General features: G+C 52.5%; 1 protein-coding gene across 2 annotated transcripts in view; it reads right to left on the bottom strand.

The window, feature by feature from the left end:
- The window catches only part of OSBP2 (oxysterol binding protein 2), a 162075-nt gene that overhangs the window by 27734 nt on the left and 110726 nt on the right, over positions 1-23615 (bottom strand). For both annotated transcript variants that reach the window (XM_006904922.2, XM_006904923.2), the window contains one exon: positions 3562-3818. In XM_006904922.2, coding sequence (XP_006904984.1) covers positions 3562-3818 — 257 coding nt within the window. The remainder of the gene's footprint in view (positions 1-3561; positions 3819-23615) is intronic.

The raw sequence follows: 23615 nt of genomic DNA, 5'->3' as shown, positions 1-23615 counted from the left end.
ATAGCACAGGCAAAGGCACAAAGGGTGAAACACTGTGGCCCTGTTCAATACTCCTAATCCAGAATCTCCTGGGGGCATCTTGTTCCCTCAAACACCTACGGAAGGGGCCATCGTCCACTTGAGGTGAGACCACTACACCGCCCATTGGGGAGCAGTTGCACAGCAATGGGCCTCGTCACTGACCAGGGTTCCTAGGATCTTGGGTGTTGGCTGGAGAAGCCCCCCGCTGCCCTGCTGGGAGCAAGGGATCTGACAGCTTCTGACACTAATGCCCTTACCCAGATGTGAAGGAGGTTTAACATTGTCCCTCTACTTTTCTCCTGAAGGCTGAACAGCCCCAGATTCTTGGTTGCCTTGGGGAAAAGTGAAGATGAGGCAGCTGTCCCCTCCCCATGTGGGAAGGGTACTGCTTGCCCAGGGCCCTCTGAAGTCCCTGCAGGTTCTAGCTCCACTTCTATGACCCAGGCTCGGTCAGAGCCCACGAGGCGGAAAACCCACAGCCATTCACCATTCACAGGAGGCCTGTGGGAATAGATTCCCCGAGGCGCGGGGGCTTCTGGGAGCTTCCCCATGGAGGGCTCACATGGGGTGGGCAGGGGCAGGGCGGGGTGGTGGCGCTGCAGCAGGATCCCAACAATGGGGAGAAATATTTCCCTCCTCTTACAGTGAGACCTGGAGGGATCCAGGGGATGATGGTTGGTGCCTTCTGGGGACAGCTGGGGGTAGCTTCTACTCATCCCAACTCCCCAGCTTTCCAGAGAGGGCATGCTGGGGCTGTGGCCCAATGTAAAAGGCACACCAGGGACCCAGGTCCCTGAGATTGGGGGTTTGCCTTGGCAGATGAGAGGCCACACCCTCCATGTGCTGACCTCAGAGTGGGAGGGGCTTCTGCAGCCCTGGAGGCCTCAGGCTCACCGACTCTGAGAGCGTGGGGGCCATCACTTCCCCATAGGGCCACACAAACCTAGACTTATGCCTTGGCTTGGCCACTTACTGACTGGGTGACTGTGCAGCACAGGTAACTTCTCTGAGTCTCAGTTCCTGCTCTGGTGCTAATAATATCTAATGGTGCTAATGAGGTCGTAGGGAAGGTAAGTGGTTCTGGGTGTGAACGGGCTCCTTCTGGGTCTTGGGGGTGGGAGCCACATGGTTGCCTTATTTACAAATCCTTGGTCCCACCTCCTCCTCGTAACAGGGATGGAGGTCAAAGCCTGGCCAGGGGTGGAGACGCTTTGCCTAGGTGACTCCTCTGCACACGGTGGGGATTTGGACATTTGGTGTCTCATAGCTGTCCAAACTGCGCTCTTAGAACTGACCTGGTTCCTGCCACGTGAAAAGCAGCATCAGGGAGCGTCGTCCCTAGAGAAACACCGGCCTCTGCACTGGCCTGGGCTACAACACGGGGCCAGCACCTCACTTCTTTGTGTCCCCTTCCCCAGTGGAGGTAGATGGGGAGAAGTCCTCATGTCAGGTTCACATTAGCAGGTGGGCAGAGCCCAGTCCAGAGTGCAGCTCTCCTATCACTCTGGTCTGACACTCCTGGTGCCAGAACTGCGAACAGGCTCATCATCAACCCCAGGGGCTATGCTTCTCATCGAACAATTCGTCATGCACTTAGATGGTGAGCTGTTTTATGGCTTCGCAAACACAGATGAGACTCTGATGCCTGATAAAAGACTTTGCTAGAGATGCCAGCTGAGAAGCTCATTATCTGGAAAAAGCCAAAACTGCTTACTCGAGACAAAGCGGCTTCAGTCTTGGCAGGCTGGGAGGCAGTGCCAGGGAAGCTGCAGGGGGTCGTGGCTTCAGGGATGGATGGGGAAATACGAACGCATCGTTATGTCATTAAATGCGTAATATCTGTGCCTGTCACTGGAAGAAGTGCAGGGACCTGGGCCCCTAGAGTCTGGGGACCAGAAGGAGGCCAAGTGGGCCAAAAGGGTGGGCATAGGAAAATGAGAGTGGCAATGGGGCCAACAGACAGGGCGGCCCCTGAGCTGCGGCCCAGCAGCCTCTCCACATGCAGGCGCCAACTATACCCCTGAGCACTGTGGACAAAGGTCTGTGCGCCTGCTGAGCTTAAGAAGCCGGGTACCCATGGGCTACGTACCCCCAGTCTGGGAGGAGGGTACGCCTCCTCAGCCTCAGGCCCCCGGGTGGGGATTCTTGGGGCTTCTTTCTGCACCTGGACCGCTTCAAGCCCAGAGTCTGTCTCTGGTGGAGGCAAGGCAGGTGGGGGAGTTCGGGGTGGTCCACGCCACACCATACTGCCCTCAGACCCAGTGAAGCAGGCTTGGGGCAAATCTCAGATGCCCAGGATTTTGACTTGGGATCTTGGCCTGAGGTGGGCTCTAGCCTCCATCCTCCCCTGGCCCCTGGGTTTCCTGGTGTTGGGCTGACCTTGCCCCCTTGCTTTGGAGGCTGGGTCCCCCACCTGGGGCTCGCCTGGGCACCAGTACTGATTATTATCTCCAGCTAGCCTGATGGCCTGCCTGAACCATGTTCTCTGCACCTAGGCTGCCACCTCTACAGTGGCCTGAATTTCCCCATACCTCCTCTTTCTGACCCCCTTGCTCCCAGCATGCCACCCCTGGCCCAGATGTGTTCCTCCTGGGGGGTGTGCTGGGGAGGAGGTTGTTGCATTCAGACCTGTATCTGGAGGGTGGTGGCCTGGAGGAGCACAGAAAGAGGAGGGGCCTGGAAACATGGTTAAGCATTATATTCTCTGCCACCATGGAGAGATGCTCCCGGCTCCCAGTCATAATCATGTGGCTTCCAGAACCCAGGAGAGAGCAGCGACTCCTGTGGCTGTGCCTCTCAGTTTACAGACTGCCGTTACTCATTTGGCTACTGTCAGGTTGGCCTGTCCCATGGCAGCCTCCACTCTAAAGCTCTTTTAGCTAATGGAACCGCAATGCCACCTGCCACCACATGTGCATGCCCCGTCCTGTAGCATCTGCCTTACATCCGGGAAAAAGCAGTAGCAGCTGTTGTGGGCCAATGTGACAGTGAAGTCTCTACTATGTGGGCACAGCCAGCTGCTCAACCGGGGGCCCAGGCCCGAAACACCTGCAGCCTCAACCAGATTCCACACCCAACTCTGGTTTCCACCAGACAGTTAAAAAAAGAATGTTCTTGCCCGCCAACAGCCATGTGGATGACACAGAGCAGCAGTCCCCAACCTTTCTGCCACCAGAGACCGGTGCTCCTATGAGAATCTAATGCCTGATGATCTGAGGTATGAGCTGAGGCAGTGATGCCAGCGCTGGGGAGCGGATGCAAATACGGATGAAGTTTCACTAGCTCCCCGCCCTGCTCGCCTCCTGCTGTGCACCGCAGTTCCTAACAGGCCACAGACTGGTACCGTCCAGGGTTTGGGGACCCCTGACATAGAGGATTGAGAGTGCAGGAGGGAGCCGGCTCTGGGAAATGACCTGAAGCCACCAGAAACAAAGTCCTGGTCTATCAAGGACCCCGGCCACCCACACAGGGACTGAGGTGCTGGTGACGGGGAGCCACTTCCCTTTCGGGGAGCCCTGTGTCAGCCAGGACAGCACTTACGTTGATCATAGCATTTGATGTGATGCGGAAGAGGGTGGCCCGTTCGTTCACAGCCTTCAGTTTCTCACTGCTCTCGTACGGGATCCTGAGGCCGTCCAGCTCGTTCAGGGAGCGCTGGAGTGCGGCGCCATGCTTGGTGATGAGGTCATTGCATGTGCTGAGGTCACCTAACTTCAAGGAGAGGCTTCGGATGGTGTTGTGGAGTTCGTTCTTGTCAGCTGGGGAGGTAGTCTCGTCGTCGTCGTCCCCAGAGTCATCTGTGGAGGGAAGCAGAGTTGCTGTGGTTATTAGTGACCGACGAGGCGTGAGAGGCCTGCCCAGCCTGGGCCAAGGAGGGAGGAGCAGGTAGCACTACTCAGAAAGGAGAGTGCCCTAGACGGTGTCAGTTCTTGCTCTGGGCCAGGGTGAGGTATCTACCAGCCTTCCCTGGGTGGGCACTGGGTGGGCTCAGGCCCTCCCGAGTCAGTGGGGAGGGATGTAAGCAGGGACGGGCTTGAATGACAGGGCCTGAGCTGTGCTTTGGAGGGGGAAGACTTGCAGGCACCTGCCCACATGCAGGGCACCAGCTCCCCTAAGGGTGGGCTGTGCTGGGTGGAGAGGTGGGGACTGCTGTGTAGGGGCAGCTCACATCCCAGGCCAGAGACTCAAATAAAGCCTGGCTCTTTTCACCACATCGCGGGGGCCCAGCCCAAACTGACCCTCACTTTCTCGCCAACCTTACTTTCCTCTCCACTCCCAGCCACGCCCAGCCACACCCAATTGCCCTCTGTTCCGTTCAAACACGTAAGCACTCAAGCTTGGGGCTTTCTAATTTTGTCCCCGCTGCCTGGAACCTCCTCACCTCACTTCTATTTTTTAACTTGCTATTAAGCAGTACACTTTAGTAAGCAACTCTGAGGGTCCAAGTTCAGATCCAGCGGCTGGGGACACCTCCCCCACCCCTCAGAGGTCTGGCCCCTGCCCACCCCTGCGCTAGCATGTCTCCAAAGACTGCCTGAACACCCTCAGGCCGAAGTCACGGCTCCCCCCATCCCTGCTTCCGCCTCATCCCATCCTACGTTTGGTCATCATCCATCTCTTCTGAAGGTCCAAGGCCACACTCACTTATAGAAGGCCACTGGCTATGGCCTCTAATAATGGCCTTGTCAATTTAGGGACAGCGCCATCACCAGGCTCAGAGAAGTGCAGTCATGACCTGGGCCACCCAGCCAGTCTGCTGCCCCCAGGGCCACTCTCCTCATGCCTGGCTGCTGAGCCGGCCAGGTGAGTGCTCGGTCTCCTCCGCCTCCCATCCTCGCTCACCTCTTGCATAGCTGCCCAGGTGCCCTCAGTGAGCCCCTTCCTGCAAGTCTAGGGTGCCTCAGATCCCAGCCTGCTGCCCACTCAGCCTGTCTCTAAGGTATCACAGCACTGTGAGGGCGTCTAGGGTGGACGATGGGCAGCTGGCCTGGGCCCTGCTGCTGCTTTAATGCTGAGCAAGGGAAAACCAAGAGGCTAATATCAGCCCGTGAGTGCCAGAGCCCGTAAATGCTGAGGCATTTCTGAAATGCCTTGTTTCACAAATAATCAGAAAGAAACTTTTTTCTTTTTAGATGAAGGAAATCTATAACTTAAGATACAACCTTATTTTTAAAGGTGCATATTGTGAGAGAACAGATTTCTTCCCATGGTGGGCAGAGTGCATGGGGGTGGCCATAGCTGAGTCCACTGCTCTGAACATGTCCTGAGCCAGTGGCAGTGCCAAGCCAGCCCTGGTGGCATGGGGCCCAATCGAGAGGGGGCTAGGGGACAGTATGCACTGCACACCTTGTCCCCACCAGCCATAGAGGCCTTGGGGGCAAGCATCCTCCCCTGCCAGCCAGCCCAACTATAGCCCTGAAATGATCTCCAAAATGACCCAGTGTCTGGAGACCGCATGTGCTGGCCAGGCTCTGCATCACTGGCTTTATTCATGAGAACACTGAGCCTCATGATGGTCAGCAGACCTTGGCTATTCCTCCCGCTCTGCAGGTGAGAACAATTTCCAAGAAGAAAAGCCACAGGTTTAGGGCCCTGCTCTTAAGAAGGCAGAGATGGATCTGAATCCATGTTGGTCTGAATGAAAGGCCTTTTTCTCTCTAGATTGCCTTAGAAAAGCTCCAACAGCCTTTCTGGGTGCCAGTCCCTGGGTGAGGTGCTGCCTTCGTTGATGACCCAGTGAGGTAGGTCTGGGGCAGAAAGGTAAATTGAAATTGCCCAGGGCCACGAGGCAAGGAAATCCTGGATCATCTGGGTCTGCCTGGCTTCAGAGCTTGGGCTCTGAGTTACAATGCAACTTCCTGTCACCTCTCCAGTTTCAATATATCTAACAACTAAAATGGACAGCCGCCAATCCATCAAAACAGCTGCCACTGACACTGAGAGGGCCATGTGGGGGCATGCTGGCTGTGGGTCAGCCCGAATGTGCTCTAAGCAAGAAGCGATGAGAAGCACAACTAGCCTAATTCTGAACATCCTCCTCCTGGCGTGCAGAGGTTGGGGTAACCACATTTCTATTTAAATAGTCATTAAGCAATACAGCTTAGTAAGCAGCTCTTACGGTCCTAGTTCAGTCCAGCTGCCGGGGACCTGGGGATGTGTTTGTTCTGCTCCCCAGTCACTGGCTATGTCCTTGGGGGGTGGGATGAGAAAACACCCAGGTCAGCGATTACTGACCAACACAGTTTGTCTTCTGGGAACGAGCAGCAAGAATCCCTCCCAGATGGATAGTGAGATCAGAGAATGAGGGAGGAAGGGAGAGAGGGAGGGAGAGAGAGAGGGAGGAAGGGAGAGAGGGAGGGAAGGGTGAGGCGAGGGATGAAGTAAGTGGGTAAGTGAATGAATGAACGATCTTGGGTGCATCATGGGAGGCCTGTCCAGGCCCATCAGTTCTCAGTGGCATGCACAGAGGTGGCAGGTCACGCACAAGATGGTAAGGTCTGGAGAAGGATGTGAGCAGTAGGGTGGGGCACGGAGGAGGTAGTTGGAGGGTGGAGATGGTAAAGGGCCTCTGGCACAGCCAAGGAGCCTGGGCTTCATCCCTTGGTAAAAGGGAGTGTGTGGACATTTGAGCTGAGGCCCATAGGACAGATGAGACTGATAGCAAGTGGCATGAAAGGCACACTGGAGGGAACTGAGAGGCCAGAGGTCTGATGGGGCTAGGGCTGGGATGGCCACAGGAGGCCAGGGGTCGGAGAGAACAGGACCCCTGAACCCAGCCCAGACGTGTTGATGGCAGCACTTATCCAGCTCCTAGGCCATGAACGACGGCCATACTCTCGTGTAGTCTCCACACCTCACCAGTCCTCAAGAAGGAGGGGGTGGGTGTCACTCAGAAGCTGACATATGGCCTAGCCTCCCATACTCCCCCAGTGCTTTGCACTGTTCAGACACGTGCTGAGCATGGCAGTGTGAACACCCGCTCAAGCCTCGGAGGAAGCAGAGCTGAACTACGAAGGGGACTCTGCTTCCAAAATAGTGAATTCTGCCCACGCTGAGTGCCCAAGTCTCAGTTTGCAGTCAAGGGTCCTTGAAAGGAGCCAAACCACACCGGAAAGACAGGCAAAACTCTATATTAGAGACACAAATAAAACTACTTAATGTGACATTCCTTGAACTGGAAAAAAGAATGGATGGCATTAAATTAGCTCATGCTTTCTAAAGGATAAACCAGCGGATTCCCATCAAGAGCCATTGAAAATGGCCCCTTGGCTTCCATCACCCACTTCTCTCTCTGACAGAGACTCAACCGATAGAAGATTTAGTGCAAAGGAAGGAAGACATTTGTAAGTACAAAGCTGTTTAGGCCTGCAGTTCTCAGGTTCATGGTCTTGCAGATTCTCAGGCTTTTAAGACTCCACATATTCTTTCTGTTCCTACTTCCCACTGCGGATAAAACTCAGGGACAGTGAGCATCTAAGAGGAATAAAATAACAAGCCACATTACAAGAACACAGCAGACACTAAACTATCCACAGAGGTAAAATTCTATAGAAATTTTGCAACTATGTTAATACAAGTATAGCGGCAGCTGAAATCTAGGGCCAAGACAAAGCCATATTCCCAGGCAGAAAGGAGCCCCTCGCCTGCCTCAAAGCCCACGCGAAGGCCAGGACTTAGCAAACTGAGCAGGGAGGGGGCTGCCAGGCTGCCTTGGGGGTAGTATAAAAAAATGAGGTGGTCAGAGAAAACAAGATAGATGCCTGAGTTCCTGGTTCATGTTGAGCTCTGATGCTTTGTGTGGCCATCTTCCTTCTTGGAGTCTCAGAGGCTTCATGCAAGGGCACCAATACCCATCTCATGGATCTGGGAAGGACCTAGGTGCCAGGTGGCCCACATCAGCTGGAATTATCACCAGCACCAGCAGCAGCAGCCACCACACTGAGGGGATCTCTGTGCACTCGGCTGGGAAACAGGCTCTAATGCAGGGAGAGACACACCCTGGTTTTCATGTTCTGACTGAACTCAATGACTCTCCATTACCTTCTAGAAAATGCTGGTCCTTTAAGGATACAACAAAAGCAGAAAATCTACCTGAGCACTAGGAGGGTAAAATGTTTCATCACCCAGGACCCAGTGCAGGCTGGGAAGTGGAGAATGGGAAGGAGCCAGCAGATCCCTCGTAGATGGTGCTTCTGCATAAGGCTCAGGAGGGAAGCCAAGAGCAGGGGCCTGGGAGACTGAAGTTGGTGTTGCTGAAGGGCTGAGGTATGGAGGGAGGCTGGCCAGTCCCAGGCTGAGAGCCGTGGTGCCCCATCCGTCTCCCCTGCCTGTCCCTTAGGGTTGCCATGGAGAACATTAGAAAATGTCCTCGTCCTCTCCTGGCCCCCCAGTTCCCCATGGAATGGGCATGGGGGTGCAAGGGATGGGCACTGGCCTTGGAGGCCCATGCTGGTGTGAGGCCCTCAGGCCGCCACTGCCCAGAGTCCTCGGTAGGCTTCCTGGAATCTCCCTCTTCATCTGGAAGTAGAGATGACAGTCTCCCTGTCCCTGGGCCTCACACGGTGGCTGGGTAGCTGCCTCGGCTTCTCCGCATCCTTCCTTACGTCCTCAGGTGGGCTCTGGGAGGCAGGGAGCAGCCATAGCCCTTCTTGGTGATCTCCAAGAATCCCCAGACAAGGAAGGCATGGCCGCTCCATGGTCCCACCCCCACATGGCTGGTGTCGAGTTCCCCTGGGTCATTCAGACTCCTCCCCAGTAGTTGAAAGTTGGGGTTCCCTGGCCTTGGAGTCCCTACTTTCTGGGCCTCTCCTTGTTTAGTTGCTGCGTTGTCTTTGTTCAGAACAACTGGTGGAACTTACAGGGAGGCAGACTCTGGCTTGTCAAATAAGGGACAAGTGTCTAACAGTGAGGTGGCCCAACAGGACAAGGATGCTCCCAGCATGGAGGTGATGGAGCAGTGTCAGAGCCTCCTGTGCAGCATGGCTCCCAGCCACCACTGTCTCCTGCTCCACTAGCTTCTCCCACTTTCTTCGCAGTCACTGTCAGCTGATATAAGGTGGCAAGAACATTCCTAGCCGCCTCCTCGGCTATCAAGTGACACCACTCATGGAATGGCCAGGCCAAACCCAGCAGGGCAGACTGGCCTCTGAACCCCTTCCAGAGCACGGATGACTTAGGTCACGCCCATTTCATCCAGGCCCACGCCTTTGTTTTCCAGTGGAAAAACTGAGACCCAGAAGGAAGAGAAGGGCTTGGCCAAGGTCAGATGCTGGAGCAGCAGCAGTGGCATCTGTAAACTGTCCCTGTTGAGCCCCTGCTCTGATGGGTAAGGCCTAGACCTTGGACAGTACTCTTCCCAAGTGGCTACAGTGCATTTTCTGAGGGCTCAGATCTTGAGTCCCTGGGTGGATGATCCCGATGCCAGGTCCACTTTCCTGGGAAGCGAGTAAGTGGGGTGACCACTGCATGTTTCTCCTATCAGAGCCCCCTCTCCAGGTGGTGGCCTGCTGGCCTCTGATCACACGCCGTGCACCAGCTGCTCACTTTGGGAGGCCGTTGCCTGGATGCTGTGGGATGCTCATGTCTACAGGAGTAAAGAGTACTTTCCCTCGCATCATGGGGCCAGGGGTTGAGGAAGGCAGGAGCCAACAGGAGATCAACCACTTTTGCTGGCAGTGGGTGTGAATGAGGAGCCAGTTAGAGGAGCTAAAAGTACACACAGCATCTGCTTGGTGAGGATATTCATGCCCATCCTTCATGTCCAATCTCAACCCCTGTACCCTCAGCCCGTCCCCCTTCTCTCCAGGATACACACTATCCTGCTGGCCCTGCAGTGACCCTCACCACCCACTCCGCTAAGCTCCCTGCAGTCAGTTGCTCCACCTCACTCATTTTGGTCCCTGGCTGGCTGTGCACTCAGCTGATACACCCAGGAAATGCTGCCTGAATTGTACCCAGACCCACCCTGTGTCTCAGCAGCCTGGGAAGCAAGCTCCGGAAGAGACAGCTTCCCACTGATCAGTGATGAAGCAGCTGGGTGGGATGGCAGCATTCTGCAGCAAATGACGATGATAATCTCATTGACAGTAGCAGCGGCAGCCTCAGCTCATACAAAGTGATGGCGATGGCACCTTTTAAAACACTGGGCAAATAACTCATTCGATTCTTGCACCTTTAGCATCCTTACTTTACAGGTGAGCAAACTGAGATTCAGAGCAGAATGGGCCCTATGGTGAGCGAGTGGTGAAGCTGGGGCCTATCCCCTCACTCATGCCAACCACTTCCTGTCGCTCAGAGCAGGCCCCACTAAGGGGACCTCTGTGCATCTGGGAAACAAGCTGTAACGCTGGGGAGGGGCACTCACTGGTTCGTGAGATTACGCGGTGATTTCCCATCAGGGAGTGAGCCCCAACTCTTACCCTGCTTGGTGATTTCTCTTCTTTACGGGATTTATGAAGCATCTCCTCTTGCCTTCTCCCTACTGGCCTGTGTTATCTCACTCCCTGTCCTCTCCCCTCCACCCCCCACCCCCGTCAGCCTCACCAGAAAGAGGGGAGAGCCAGAATATGTGCACTGCAGGGGCCTGCGCCTCTGAGCGGAGACCACTGGGCAACCAGAGAAGAGCGAAGTCAGAGTGGGAGCCCACATTCCCAAACTACTGGCCTCCGAGGACAGAGCCCACATAGGATGGACCCCAGGGAATGAAAGTGGCGGGACCGATGGAAGAAGGACTAGAGAGCTAGATGGGCGGTGCCTGAGGCAAGAGGCAGGGGACTCCCGCCTTCCCATGCTCCTGCATTGCCTGGTCCCTGCTTTGTCAGGGACCAGCCATTTCCCTGCCGTGCCTCCCAGCAAGGCTGCCAGGGCCGTCTCTCTGAACTCCCACATGCTTCCTCGGGCCTTGCTCTGTCTGTCTGTGTGTTTGTGGCCCCTGGGCGCCTCTAAAGTTCAGAACAAACATCCACAGAAAGGTGACTAAGCAAGAGACCAGCGAGTTGCTCTGCCATCTGCAAGGCTGTGGCTTCTGAAACAGGGACACCAGGCATGGAGGATGGAGCAGTTGACTCTGCTTTTCACCTTCCCCAGGGACAACTCAGAGCCACAGAGTGTGTCTGCACCTTCTACTGCAAATGCCTTCTCAGTATCATCTGGGGAACTCAGGCCTGACATCCTTTGGCCAGTGGCACTCCCCAGCCTCCCTAGCTAAAGTTACAAAAGCAAACAGCAGCTCCAGCCTGTAGAGCATGGAAAGAACAATTGCTCCAGCCTCTAAGCCAGATGGTGAGCTTGCTACAAGGTACAGGTAGTTCTGGGGATGGCGGGACCACTTGGAGCAGACGACTGTGGAATAAATGCTCAGGCCTATCCTCAGGCATGACCCTTTCTAAAAGAGCAACGATTCCTAAAATAGACATCCATTTTCACCAGCTATATGCAAGAATGAATCCTCCTTTTAGAAGAGAATCAATCCATAAAACTTGGGTTACTGATGTGTTACAAGGCGGCAGTCACGAGTTCTCTCTCCATCCTGACCAGGCCAGCAGTGTGTGGCGGTGGCCTCTCATCCACAGCAAGTTTCCCAAGTATATTGAGTTTCTAACCTTTAGTGGCTATACTGGATTGGTTACTGTTCCTCAAAATTCTTTTTTTTCCTGGAACTTCGAATGGGATCTTGTTTATAAGGGTTGACGCAGATGTAATTAGTTAAGATGAGGTCATATTGGAACAGGGTGGCATCTTAATCCAATATGAACGATATCCTTATAAAAAGAGGAAAAAAGACACAGAAACACATGCGCTGACATAGATAGAGACTGGAGTGATAAATGCCAAAGATGGCCGGCAACACCAGAAGCTGAGAAAAGCTTGGAACAGATTCTCCCTGGGCCTTCAAAGAGCATGGCCTTGCTGGCATCTTGATTTTGAACTTCTGGCCTCTAGACCTGTGAGAGAATAAACTTTTGTGGTTTTAAGCCACTATTTTGTGGTAATTTTGTTACGGCAGCCATGAGAAGCTAATATTGTGGCTTAAAACAATAAACACTTATTATCTGACAGTTGTGGAGGTCACAAGTCCTAAAATCAAGTTGGCAGGACTGCGCTTTTTGTGGAGGCTCTAGGGGAAAATCTGTTTCTTTGCCTTTTCCAGCTCGTAGCAGCTGCCTGCATTCCCTGGCTTGTAGTCCCTTCTTCCAGCCTCAAAGCCAGCAGAGTAGCATCTTCCAATCTCTCTGATTCTGACCCGCCTTGCTTCCCTCTTATAAGGATTCTCGTGATTATATTGGGCCCACCCAGATAATCCAGGATGATCTCCCCATCTCAAAATCCTTAACTACATCACATCTTCAAGGTCCCTTTACCATATAAGGTAACATAGTCACAGATTCTGAGAATCAGGACATGGATATTGGGGGCCATTATTCAGCAACTACACTGAGCACCTGTGGCTGAGCAGAACACCAGGTGTGTTCCCACCCTGTCATTGGTCATTACATTTGATTTACTGTCCTGGGGTGGGGGTGGGGGTGGTCCCTTGCTGCTCTCCAGTTAATCATTGAGATTCCTACCTGGGCACAGAGACTTCACAAGTCCCTCTGTCCTCCCCTCAAAGCCTGGCACATAAGCCTCCTGACCGGTCAGGGAGGAAGTGGGTCTGGGCCAGGCAGTCTGGCTGTGATGCTGCGTGGCCTTCGTTAATACACTGGGGATATTAATGCCTCCTCTGGAGAAGCATATGGCCAGTGCAGAGCTGGGGCTTACTGATCCCAGCTCACCAATATCCCTGTCACCTTCATTGGCACAGCTCACTTTTGCACATAATCAGTCCTGAATTCACTTCAAATCATAGGAGCGTCTGTGTTTGCTGTGCCCCCCCCACCCCTGCTCCCCACTCAAGGCTTTCCTTGAACCCTTGAATAGCCTGCTCTAGCTGAGGAGCCCACGGGACACCCACGCCACGGCTGGGACCCTCTTTCACCCTCTTTCATGGAGAGACTCCTGGGAAGGAGTGAGTTGCTGTGGAAACAGCCAGCTCAGGGGAGCCAGGTGAGCTATTTTTAGAAGTAGAGCTTGCTTTCTTCTTCGGAGGAAGATGGATCAAGTTTCTCGGTGGGAAGTCCTGTCAGGGGGCAGCTTTTGAAACTGAGAAACTAAAGGCCCACACAGACTGGTTCTGGATGGAGGCAGGGTGGTGACATGGTGGTGGGAGTCAGAGGCCCTGCAGTCGCCCCATTTTGCATTGTCTCTTGCCTGTTTTTCTGGGGTACCTGGCTTTGCCCTCAGCTGCCCATGAACTCCTCGTGGTCAAGACACAGGATGACCGAGCGGTCCCCTCTCCTTACACACCATGGCCAGAGATGAGTGCGAACAGCTCTGGCTGATGGGGGGGCCTCAGTGAAGACGAGGTCAAGGCTGTGGGGAAGCCCAGAGCTCAGCCTTCCCTCTGCACCCACATCCAGCACTGGGCTGGACAAGTTTTGGGGGCAGGTAGTGCTGAGATGGGTCCTGAAAGAGGGACAGGACTGCAGCAGAAGGGGACAGGCCTATGGAGGTAGGGGTATCAGCACAGGGGCCACAGTGGGGTCCTGAGCAGGGAGCGTCATTCAGATGGCTCATCCAGCTCCGGTGCCAAGAAGGCAGGGACCCCGTGCCCGGCAAGGCCTGGTGCAGCGCCTGCCAGCATCCCATCTCCTTTCCCCTCCTTCGCTCTTTAGTCCATCCAGTGTCACAGGTGGGGACCCCGTGGCCTCAGTGCTTACCCATTTCTGTGCCATCCCTGGATTTCCCTCCTCCTCTCCTCTGTCTGGCAGATGGTTGCTCCCCTGAGGCCCGGTACTGGTCACTTCAACTGGGCAGCTGCCCTGAGCCTTCATACTCCCTCCATTGGGCTCCCCAGCACTGGACCCTTTGACCAGCCTCCAGCCAACGGATTAACATCCAAACAAGTGAAAAGAACATAGTGACTTCTTGGAGGACAGTGGTCATAGCTTGTTCATCTCTGCAGGTCCAGTAAGCCAGGTACCAGGGCCACAGGGCCCTGGGAGGAGACAGAGAGACGCCTTGCCCCACTTCCTGGGAGTAGGGGGAGGAGGCAGCCACACAAGGGTCGAAAGCCATCTGCAGGGTGGGTGGCATAAGGCAGGCGGAGGCCCACAAACAGCCAAGGAGTGTCACTGACTGGTGGTGAGAGGACGGGGGTTAAGGGACATACACTATCTGAGTGTCCGTGTGTCTTTGCTCACCCCAGGCTGGTGCCACTGGCCCTTTCCTGGCCCTCCTGAGGCTCCTCAGAAGGGCACAGGGAGGGTGGTGAAAGACCTCCCCCACACTACCACCAAAGGCAGGGCAGGGGTACCTGTGGGATCTGCTGCACTGGGGACTGAAACCAACTTGTCCAGCAGTGGCTGATGGGCACTTATGTCACTAGTAGGACTAACCTTGACCCAGAGGTGCTCCCTTGGGCCGGCAGCATCATTAATGGAGACGGGCATTGCTACCTTCCCTCTCTGCTGAGTCTGAGTATGCAAGACAGGGAGGGGACAAGGTCTAACCCCTGAGCCCTAGCAGCTTTCTAGCTGGTGGTCTCAGGCCCTGAGTGACCATACCTCCCTGGGGCTTGCAGATGCTGCAGGGGGCGGTTCATCCCATCCTGAGCGTACTCATCCCTTCCGGAGTGCAAAGGCCACGGTACAGGGAGTGCATCCTTTTTTTTTTGTTTTTTGTTTTGTTTTTTTTTCAGTCTGGTTGTGCAAAGAGACTCAAACTGCAGGGCCTCTGAGGAGCCACAAACAGCAGGTGTCAGTTTCACGTGAGAAATGTCTGGGCTTTGCACTCTTGGCAAAAACAGCCATTTCCAATCTGCAATGTCAGATCCTCAAACATTCAATTACAGCAGGATTAGTGATTTCTATTTAGATTTCAGGAGGTTTGTTAAGCTGCCGGAAGGTGATCACAGAACGCAATCAGCCAGATGCTGAGAGCAGACAGAAACAGGCCTCAAGATAGGTCTGTGGGATGTCAAATGACTTCAGCAGGTCTAAGAGTGAACAGCCGGGTTGCTCAGGGACTGCCTACTTTGCACTTCCATACGCTGCGTCACTCCCATGTATGACACGGTAGGTTGCAAGAGTCACACTCAGAAGAGGAAAGTGTGGCATGGAGAGTTAAGGACGGCGTCTAAGACCCAAAGGCTCTTAAGTGGCAGATCTGGGATTGGTGGCGCAGTCTTTACAGAGAGCCTGGTGGCACCTGCCACTCTCATGGCTCCAGAGGTCAGGACCACAGCAGCTTGCCCACACCCAGCCCTGAAATAAATGTGGTCTTGCCAGTGTCCTCCAACCTGGCCTGGTTTGGATGAGCAGGGAGGCAAGCTCTGCCTGGGGGCGTGGCGCTGGTCCTCTGGTCCCCTGCCCGGGAGGGGGGCCCGCCGGCACTCAGGCAATGGGAAGAGGGAGGCTGAGAGGGCTGGGCGCTTTGAGAAAACAGGGAACCTGAGACCATGGACAGGGAACCCGAGACCATGGACAGGGAAGCGGCTCAGATAGGCGCCCCACAGATGCATATTGCAAGAGGGTGATATGGTGACGGTGCCATGAGAGGAGGGTGCAACTCCGGGGAGAGGGAGGAGCAGGAGCACCGGGCCGGAGCACCGAGTACGGGCAGCCCCAAACTGCAGTGCCTGAGGCAGGTCGGAGGCCTCAGTGCTGGAGCACGAAGCACCAGCACCAGGTCAGACGTGACGGGGAGCCGCCGAGGGCCCCTGGGAACAGGAGTGGCTCCTCTAAGGCACTGCCAACCCTTCCTGACTGGGGAACCCAGAAGAAAGCAGGCCTGCCTTCCCCAGAGTAGGTCCCGTAGGACACTGCAAGGAAAAGAAGTCAGTGACCAAATGTATGAAGCTCGGCCTTGAGGACACTGGAAGGCATGCCAGGATCTAATCTGATGGAAAATCAGATAATAATAAATAATAAATTGCAAAATCCTGGCAGGCAGATGGGAAACACGAGCCAGAGCGCCAGCGTCACCCTGACCTTCATGGCCCTTCTGTGGTCCATCTTCCCTCCTCCCTCACTGGGGATCCGCACAGGGGTGTTGAGGGCATCGGGAACCCTGTGTGACCACATCGGGCTCTTCCGGCAACTTCCCCAGGAGAGGAGTGCAGGGGATCCACCCTCACCACAGTCAGCTATCTAAAAGGACAAGGTGGGGCCTCAGGGATGCGTACCCCAGGCTGACATGAAAACTGGGTTTGGCTTCTATTCCACCAGAACTGCAGGGGCAGAAACCTCACCCCACAAACATGAATCTGTAGGTCAGTATCTGTGGTGGCTGAATCTCTGATCTGCCCAGAGTAAAACACTCCCCAGGACCTCTGGTTGGCATGAGAGGCCAGCAAGCAGTGGAAGGCTGCGCGAACATTTTGGAGGGCAAAGAGATGTACCTCCCTTCCACTCACCAGAGGGGGCGGGGGCACAGGGTCAAAGCTACAAGCTACAGCAAAGGGAAAACATAAGTGTACGAGATTGAGTGACTGTTAGGATGTCAGGACACCCACGGAACTGGGTGCCTGCTTCCCTCAGCAGAAGGCTGTGACCCCACAGCCACGGGGTGTCCTTAGGATGAGGAAACGGCTCTGGGACAAGGCCTACCTCCCTCCAGGGAAACAAACGCTGGTGCAAAGATGGAGCATAAAAATAGAGGCATGTGCTCCCACTATGGCATCTACTGTGATGCTGAAGATAACCTACTGCCCACAGCCTCCTCCAGCTGGCAGAGCGCCCACTCCACCCCATCGCTTCCACCCTAACTGGGGTTTTCATGGGGTCTCCTCGAGTGAATGGGGGTGCCTGTCCAGAATCCAGCACTGAGGGAGCTCTGACCCTCCCCAAGTCCTCCAGGCCCACTTACCTGCCCCAGCTGGGTTTGAGTTTCACCCCAGGACCCAAAGTGCAGAGGCGGGCTGCTCCCCAGCCAACCCGAGGCAGGTGCAGGAGGGCCGAACCCCGTGTCAACTGGGCTTGGCTGTTATACTGCGGCCCACTCCCCCGGTGTAGACTGACTGGGTTGGGGAGGCACTGCTGCTCTCACTTCAGCCCTCATTTAGTGGGCACGGGAGGAGCTGAGAGCTGGAGCCTGATGCTCCCCTTTCTCTGACCTGCTGACATCAAGACCAGCTGCTCCCTCTCTCCAATGCCCTGAACTGCCTTCTAGGTAACCAAAGAAAAGGGGAAAAAATTTCTTGTCCTGACAGTTCAGGAAATTAAATAATTTCCTCATCTCTATGTTGAAGTCTAAGCCTTTGTCCACATAACGCAAATTCAGTTGTGTGTGTTGCTTTCTCACCTATGAGTCTCTGTGACTCAGTTACTCGTTAGCAGCAGTCCCACATCCCATCAGGTTAAGAGCTGTGGCCTCCCCAATGCGTTAGCTGTTGGGGCCATGGTGGGAACATGGCAGGAAGGCTTCCTTCTGCCTTTGTTGGGACTCAGGGAGGCACTGCCCTTGGCCCAACTCTGAGCGCAGATCCTCACACTTCTCCCGTCAAGTGACCAGACACCACTGGGACCCTGATCACTTGGCTGACCATGTGGGACAGTGTGGTCCCTGATCAGTGAGAGGATCCTACAATGCACAAGGAGCCCCACCTGTGTGTTGCATTGTGCTCAGCATAAACATCTGTCTCATGGCCAAAATAAGTGGGACTAAATTTTATAGCAAGGTCTGGCGATCCACAGGTAAGAATCTACTGATCTCTCCCAGATGGCGCCGGCACTGTTGAGTAGGTCACTGGAAACTGCTAGTTTACATTTTCCTGGCCTGAATACAGCTGCAGCTGCTTATCCTTGGAAATCATCTGATGCCCAGGTAATCACACTAAAGAGCTTTCCACGTGTGGCTGCCTCTGGGTGTCAATGACAGAGTGAGCTGAGGCAGGGGTCCTGGAGCAGGGAGAGGGCTCCCACCACCGAGGATCCACGAGGCCGGGAAGGGCAGCAGCTGTGTCTGCCTCGTTGATCCCCACATCCCGGAGCCGGGCATGCAGGAAGTGCTAAATAAAAACCTGGTGAATGAATGGATGACAGGAGAGAAAGGGATAGGAAAGTGTTTTATGAACTGCCAGGCAGCGTGCAGGTATGTGGTGGTGAGGATTATGCTGCGTTGGGGTTAGGAGAAAATTCTGGGTGCAGGGTTTTCCTTTGTGTCACCCCTGGCTCTTGAGTTAATACAGGAATTCAAAGTGAAGTGAATCACAGCCCGATGGCCCTGTGACTGCCCCTCCCTGCCCCACCTCTTCCGGCTGCAGCATGGTGGGTGGGAGTTCCAGCCCTGGACTGAGCTTTGTGGGGAGGGCAAGGAACAGACCCACAGTCCCCGCCAAGGTGGAATCTCATACTCGGTTCCATGTAAGGCAGACTGGCAAATTCGTGTCTTAAAGAAACAAGGGGATAAAGCGGCCCCTTTCGTTTAACTGACCGAGTTAGAGATGCTCTCCCCTTTTATGAGTCAAGCAGACCTGGAAGTCCCACTTTGCTATTTTATCACCCCTGTGACCTTGCACAGTTACTTAACATTGATATTTAGTTTTTCATCCGTAAAATGGGTTAAAATGCCTGTAAGGTGCTTAACACAGTCCCTGGCCTATAGCGAGGCCACAAACAACAGCCATTATTACCTGGCTTTAAAAATGATCCCTGTTGAAGGTAGAAAAGAGAAAAGCAAAAAATAGCAAAGAAACAATCAGCAGCAACCCTCTTTAAGATAACCATCAGTCTGTCTGATGCCAGTGGCAACTTTCCCGCCCACTCGAACCTGCTGCACAAAGCGGGGACTGCCTCCCTTGTTCCAATTCCATGACTGCCTGGGGACCAAATAAGAGATCTTCCTGGGGCCAGGAGGGCAGATGGGAACTCTCACCACTTGAAAGGCAGGTACCTGCGATCGAGGCACACCTGTGCCAGGTTAACATGACTATCTGTCCCCTGCTGGTCTGGGTCCTGGAGTCGGTCCCTGAGCCCTGACTAGCGAGGCCTGCAGAGCTGAGGACCAGGCCAGCAAAGGTGGCCATCTGAAGTGCCACCTAGGGAAGGCCTGACTCTAATGGCAACGCCGGAAAAATAAACTTGGCAGAAAGTGTTTAAAGTGAACAGGCTCAGAGTGAGGCCATGAGAAAGGGGCAGGGGGTGAGGATTCTTTGTGGAGGCTCCTGTCAAGCCTCTTTTGTTCCTCTCCTAGTTCTGTGTCACTTGTCCATGCAGCTGGGAGCCTGACACATGTCCAGTGATTGCAAGCATCTGAAAATTCTTCCTGGAGGACACCAAGGGCAGTAGACAGTCTTCCCTTATGACCTTACCACCCTCAGGAAGGCAAAGCACCCTCAAGCTGCTAGGGGCTGTGAGCTCCAACCCAGAACTGACTAGGGGAGGCCAACAATGAGGGTCAGCGAGGTGGAGGAGGGTGTTCCTATGCCTGGGAGGCTTTAAGGCCTTTCCAATTTCCAATCTAGTCCCTTTTAAAATTAAAAAAAAAAATTTTTTTTTTTTGTTCTGTTTTCTATGTTCCCAGACATTTAGGGAGACTGCCCCTGGTGGGCAGGTCCTCAGCTTAAGTGTTGGTTTGGCCACCAACAGGCCGTGTGACTTTGAGTTGATCCCCTCTTTTTTCTGGACCTTTGTTTTTGCTCCTGTGAAAGGAAAGGGTTCCACCAGGCAGACCCCACACTCTTCTGAAGAGAAGGTCTGCCAGCTGCGGTTAATGCAAGCACACTCAACCTTTGGCCTCTGGGCCGGGGGGTCCTCAGAGGAAATGACCTTGAAACCATGTAAGCACTCCCCAGCATTTGACAATTTAGCAGAACTGGTTATTTATGAAGAAGCTTTGGGAGCTAGGCCAGAGGCCAGGATCTATGGGACACTGTGTGACGGAGCAGAAAGCCTACTGTGAGAGTGACTGTATCAGCTAGGCAGGCAGAGCCCAGGTCTGACACCTGGGACACAGGACCCGGGACTCAGACCCAGAGTTGGGAGAAGGAAAAGGGCCTGAGGAAGGTCTACAGTGAAAAAGACGCACGATCCTCTCTCTGTCAGTCAGTGTGGAAGCAGCTTGTCCAGATTCCACCATCATCTCCCTAGCCCTGACTCCTCTATACCTGTACTTGCTGACTTACAGTCACTGCCCGCGACTTAAGGGGACCCCATCAGCGGGACCAGCGCAAAGACCACTGTGGGCAGGTGGCATCCCAGGCCTAGGGAAAAGCTACCGGAGCAGTTGCTGCTAAGGAGGAAAATCAATCTGAAAATAATGAGGCCCCAGAAAAGTCCACATTCAGGAAGGAAGCTGCTTAAGAGGAGCTTAGCCAAAAACAAATGAGGTGGGATTGAGCTGGGCCCCTCCTTGAGAGGGAGAGAGTGAAGGCCACGGTCCAGCCTCCCTACAGCCCCCGGCTCTGATGACCGGCTGGCCCAACCTCCTTCAGAAGAGAACTGGTTTCTTCAGGGCCAGCGAACTTCATGCTCCAGTTCTTGGCAGTTATATATCTTATTGTTAATTAGTACATTGTTTTTTTTTTTTTTTTAATTTCTAAAAGAAATGGGAATTAGAAATTCCAACGTGTGATAGTATTTGTCAAGAAACTGAAGGTGATTGTCCCGAAAAACTGAAGGGAGCTGTTTCTAGTTGCCAAGTCCTGGTGACTAGAACTGGTCAGGAAATACTGCTTCAGGGGACCTCGGTGGGGGAAACAGGGTGGAGATGAGAACCGCTGGGAAGCCAGGGAGGAAGACAATGGGCCAGAGGGAGAAGGAGGTGAGAGGGTAAGAATGAGAAAGGAGGAGCCTTATCACAGAGCAGAGCCCAAGAGCAGGGCCACTTGCCCACCTTGGGCTATGCCAATGGCTCTCTACCCCAGTCCTAAAGACCCCACTACTCATTTCCTCTGAGAAGCCCCTGGCCTAGCTGCTCCTTGAGCCCACAGGGAGGTGCCTCACAGCCTGAGCAGCAACACCAGGTCCACAGACCCTGGGTGGGACCATCCCCTCAACTGTGGAGCTACTTCATGCCCAGGGACTTCTCACATAGGCGGTGGGGCTGAGCAGGAAACTGGGATGCACCCTAAGGCACACACATCATACAACCTGTGAGGGTTTCAGAATACAATCTGGCAAAATCTGAAACCCCCCAATCAGGTGGCCTTGAATTACAACCAGACAGTCTACAGAGATCCAATATCTTCGGGCCAGTTTTCCACTCAAGACCCATTTCAGGCTGGCTCCATGGCGGCTTGGTGGGGCTCTCCTTAAACAGGTCACCTTGGGGCTGAGAACTTTCTAGTGTCTTTGTACCAGGTCCAGTCATGCTGGAAGGAGCATGTAGTAGAGGGTAGGGCTGTGAGGCCTACTGACTGAGCATGTAGTAGGAGGTAGGGCTGTGAAGCCTCTGGAGGGCTGTGCTGAGGAATATCAAAGGCCATTCAGGACCAGAGGGCCTCAGGGGCCTTGGAATGACCACATCCTACAAAAGGTCTCTTTTCTGTAGTAGGTGAACCAGAGGCAGAGACCTAGGCAACAACAGTAGCCACTGCTTGCTGACAACGCAAAGTCACTTCATAGTCCATTAAGCACTCTGCCAGACATGTTCCCCTTGGGATCATCACGCCCCTGTGTTGTGGACTCTATTTCTGGTCCCCTTATATGTCAGGGGTGCCCAGGTCCCATGCGGCAGGGTGCCTGCCCACAGTCATGTGGTTGGCAGCTTTGACTCTAGGTTTTGGCTGTGTAGGCCTTGAGAAGAGCTGTGGGGGCGGCGGGCACATAAACGAGAAAACAAAAGAAAATCTTCTTTATAGTGCTGAAAACAAACAAACAAACAAACAAACATACCTAGAATTACATAGCTCGCAAAAATGACCTTCAAAAATAAAGGTGAAATAGAAACCTGAGGGAACCGTGGCTAGCTGAGCTGCACTGCAAGAAACGTTAAAGGAGGTTCTTCAAGCTGAAAGAATATGATACCAAATGGAAGCTCAAATCCAGGCGAAGGAATAAAGAGTGCTAGGAAAGAAAACCGTGAGAAAATACAAAAGATTCTGGTTTTCTCACTTTTAAATCATTTAAAGATAACTGACGATACAGAGCAAGGAAAAAAAAAGTATATTGCAGGGTTGATATCATCTTCAAAAGTAAAACAGGACGCAACAGAAAGGGTAGGTGGCAATGGAAGTACATCATTGTACTACAAGGTTCTTACGATACCGCTGAAATGATGTATGATCTGAAGAAGACTGTGATAAGCTCAAGATACGTAATGTAAACCCCAGAGCAACCACTGAGAAAAGAGAGATGTATAGTTATGAGCTAGAGAAGGAAGATTAAATACTAAAAATAGTACCACAGATGGCAGAAAAAGACAAACAAAATAAAACAAAAACATTAGATCAAATAACAAAATGGTAGGTTTAAACCCAATCATATCACTAATTACATTAACTTAAAATAATCTCAACACTAATTAAAGGTCAAAGGCTATCAGACTAGATTTAAAAAAAACTCATTATATGCTATCTGTAATAAAAACCCTTTAAATATAAAAGCATAGATAAAATAACCAACTATATGCTTTGTATAAGAAATACACTTTAAAAATAAAGATACTCACGGGTTAAAAGTAAAAGATTGGAAAAACAAACACTAGGCAAGCAGCAATAACAAGAAAGCTGCATTGGCCTCATTAACATCCAAAAGGAGGCCTGGGGACAAAGATAAAGAGGGAAATTTCATAATGACAAAAGAAGCCCATTCATCAAGATCAAACAAACTCCTAAATCTGCATGCACCTCATGACAGAACTTGAAAGTACATGAAGCAAAAACAGAAATGAATGAAGAGAAATCTACAATTATAATTAGAGATTTCAATACTCTCAGCAACTGACAGAAGTAGACAAAACAAATAAGGATTTAGAAGACATCAATCTTTAAGTATCCATTATCAATTAACTTGCCCTAATTGACATTTATAGAACACTACACCCTACATAGCAGAATACACACTTATTTCAACAATATATGAAACATTCACCAAGACAGAGCATTTGCTGGGCCATAAATCAAGTCTCAAATTTAAAATGACAAAATGTATGTTGTCTGGCTACTACAGAATTAAATTAGAAAGCAATAACAAAAAGATTGATAACAAATAAGATCTGGAAAATACCCAAATATATGGAAATTAAACCACATATTTCTAAATAACTAATGGGTCAAATAATAAATCACATGGGAAATTAGAAAATATTTTGAAATAAATGATAAAAAATGCCACATACCAAAATGCAGCTAAAGCAGTGCTTGAAGAGAAATGCATGGCTTTAAATGCCTATTTTAGATATGAAGGATTTAATTAATAATCTAAGTTCCCACCTTAAGAAGCTAGAAAAAGAGAGCAACTTAGAATAAGTAGAAGGGAAAAAATGATAAAGAGCAGAAATAAATGAAATAGAAAATAATAGAAAAAATAAATTAAACTAAAAGCTTTGAAAAGTTTTTCTTTGAAAATATCAATAAAATTGAAAAGCTTTTAGCTAGAACAATCAAGGAATAAAGA

This window comes from Pteropus alecto, unplaced genomic scaffold (genome assembly GCF_000325575.1).
Source record: "Pteropus alecto unplaced genomic scaffold, ASM32557v1 scaffold190, whole genome shotgun sequence".
NCBI classification, from domain to species: Eukaryota; Metazoa; Chordata; class Mammalia; order Chiroptera; family Pteropodidae; genus Pteropus; species Pteropus alecto.
This window is presented reverse-complemented; position numbering and strand designations above follow the sequence as displayed.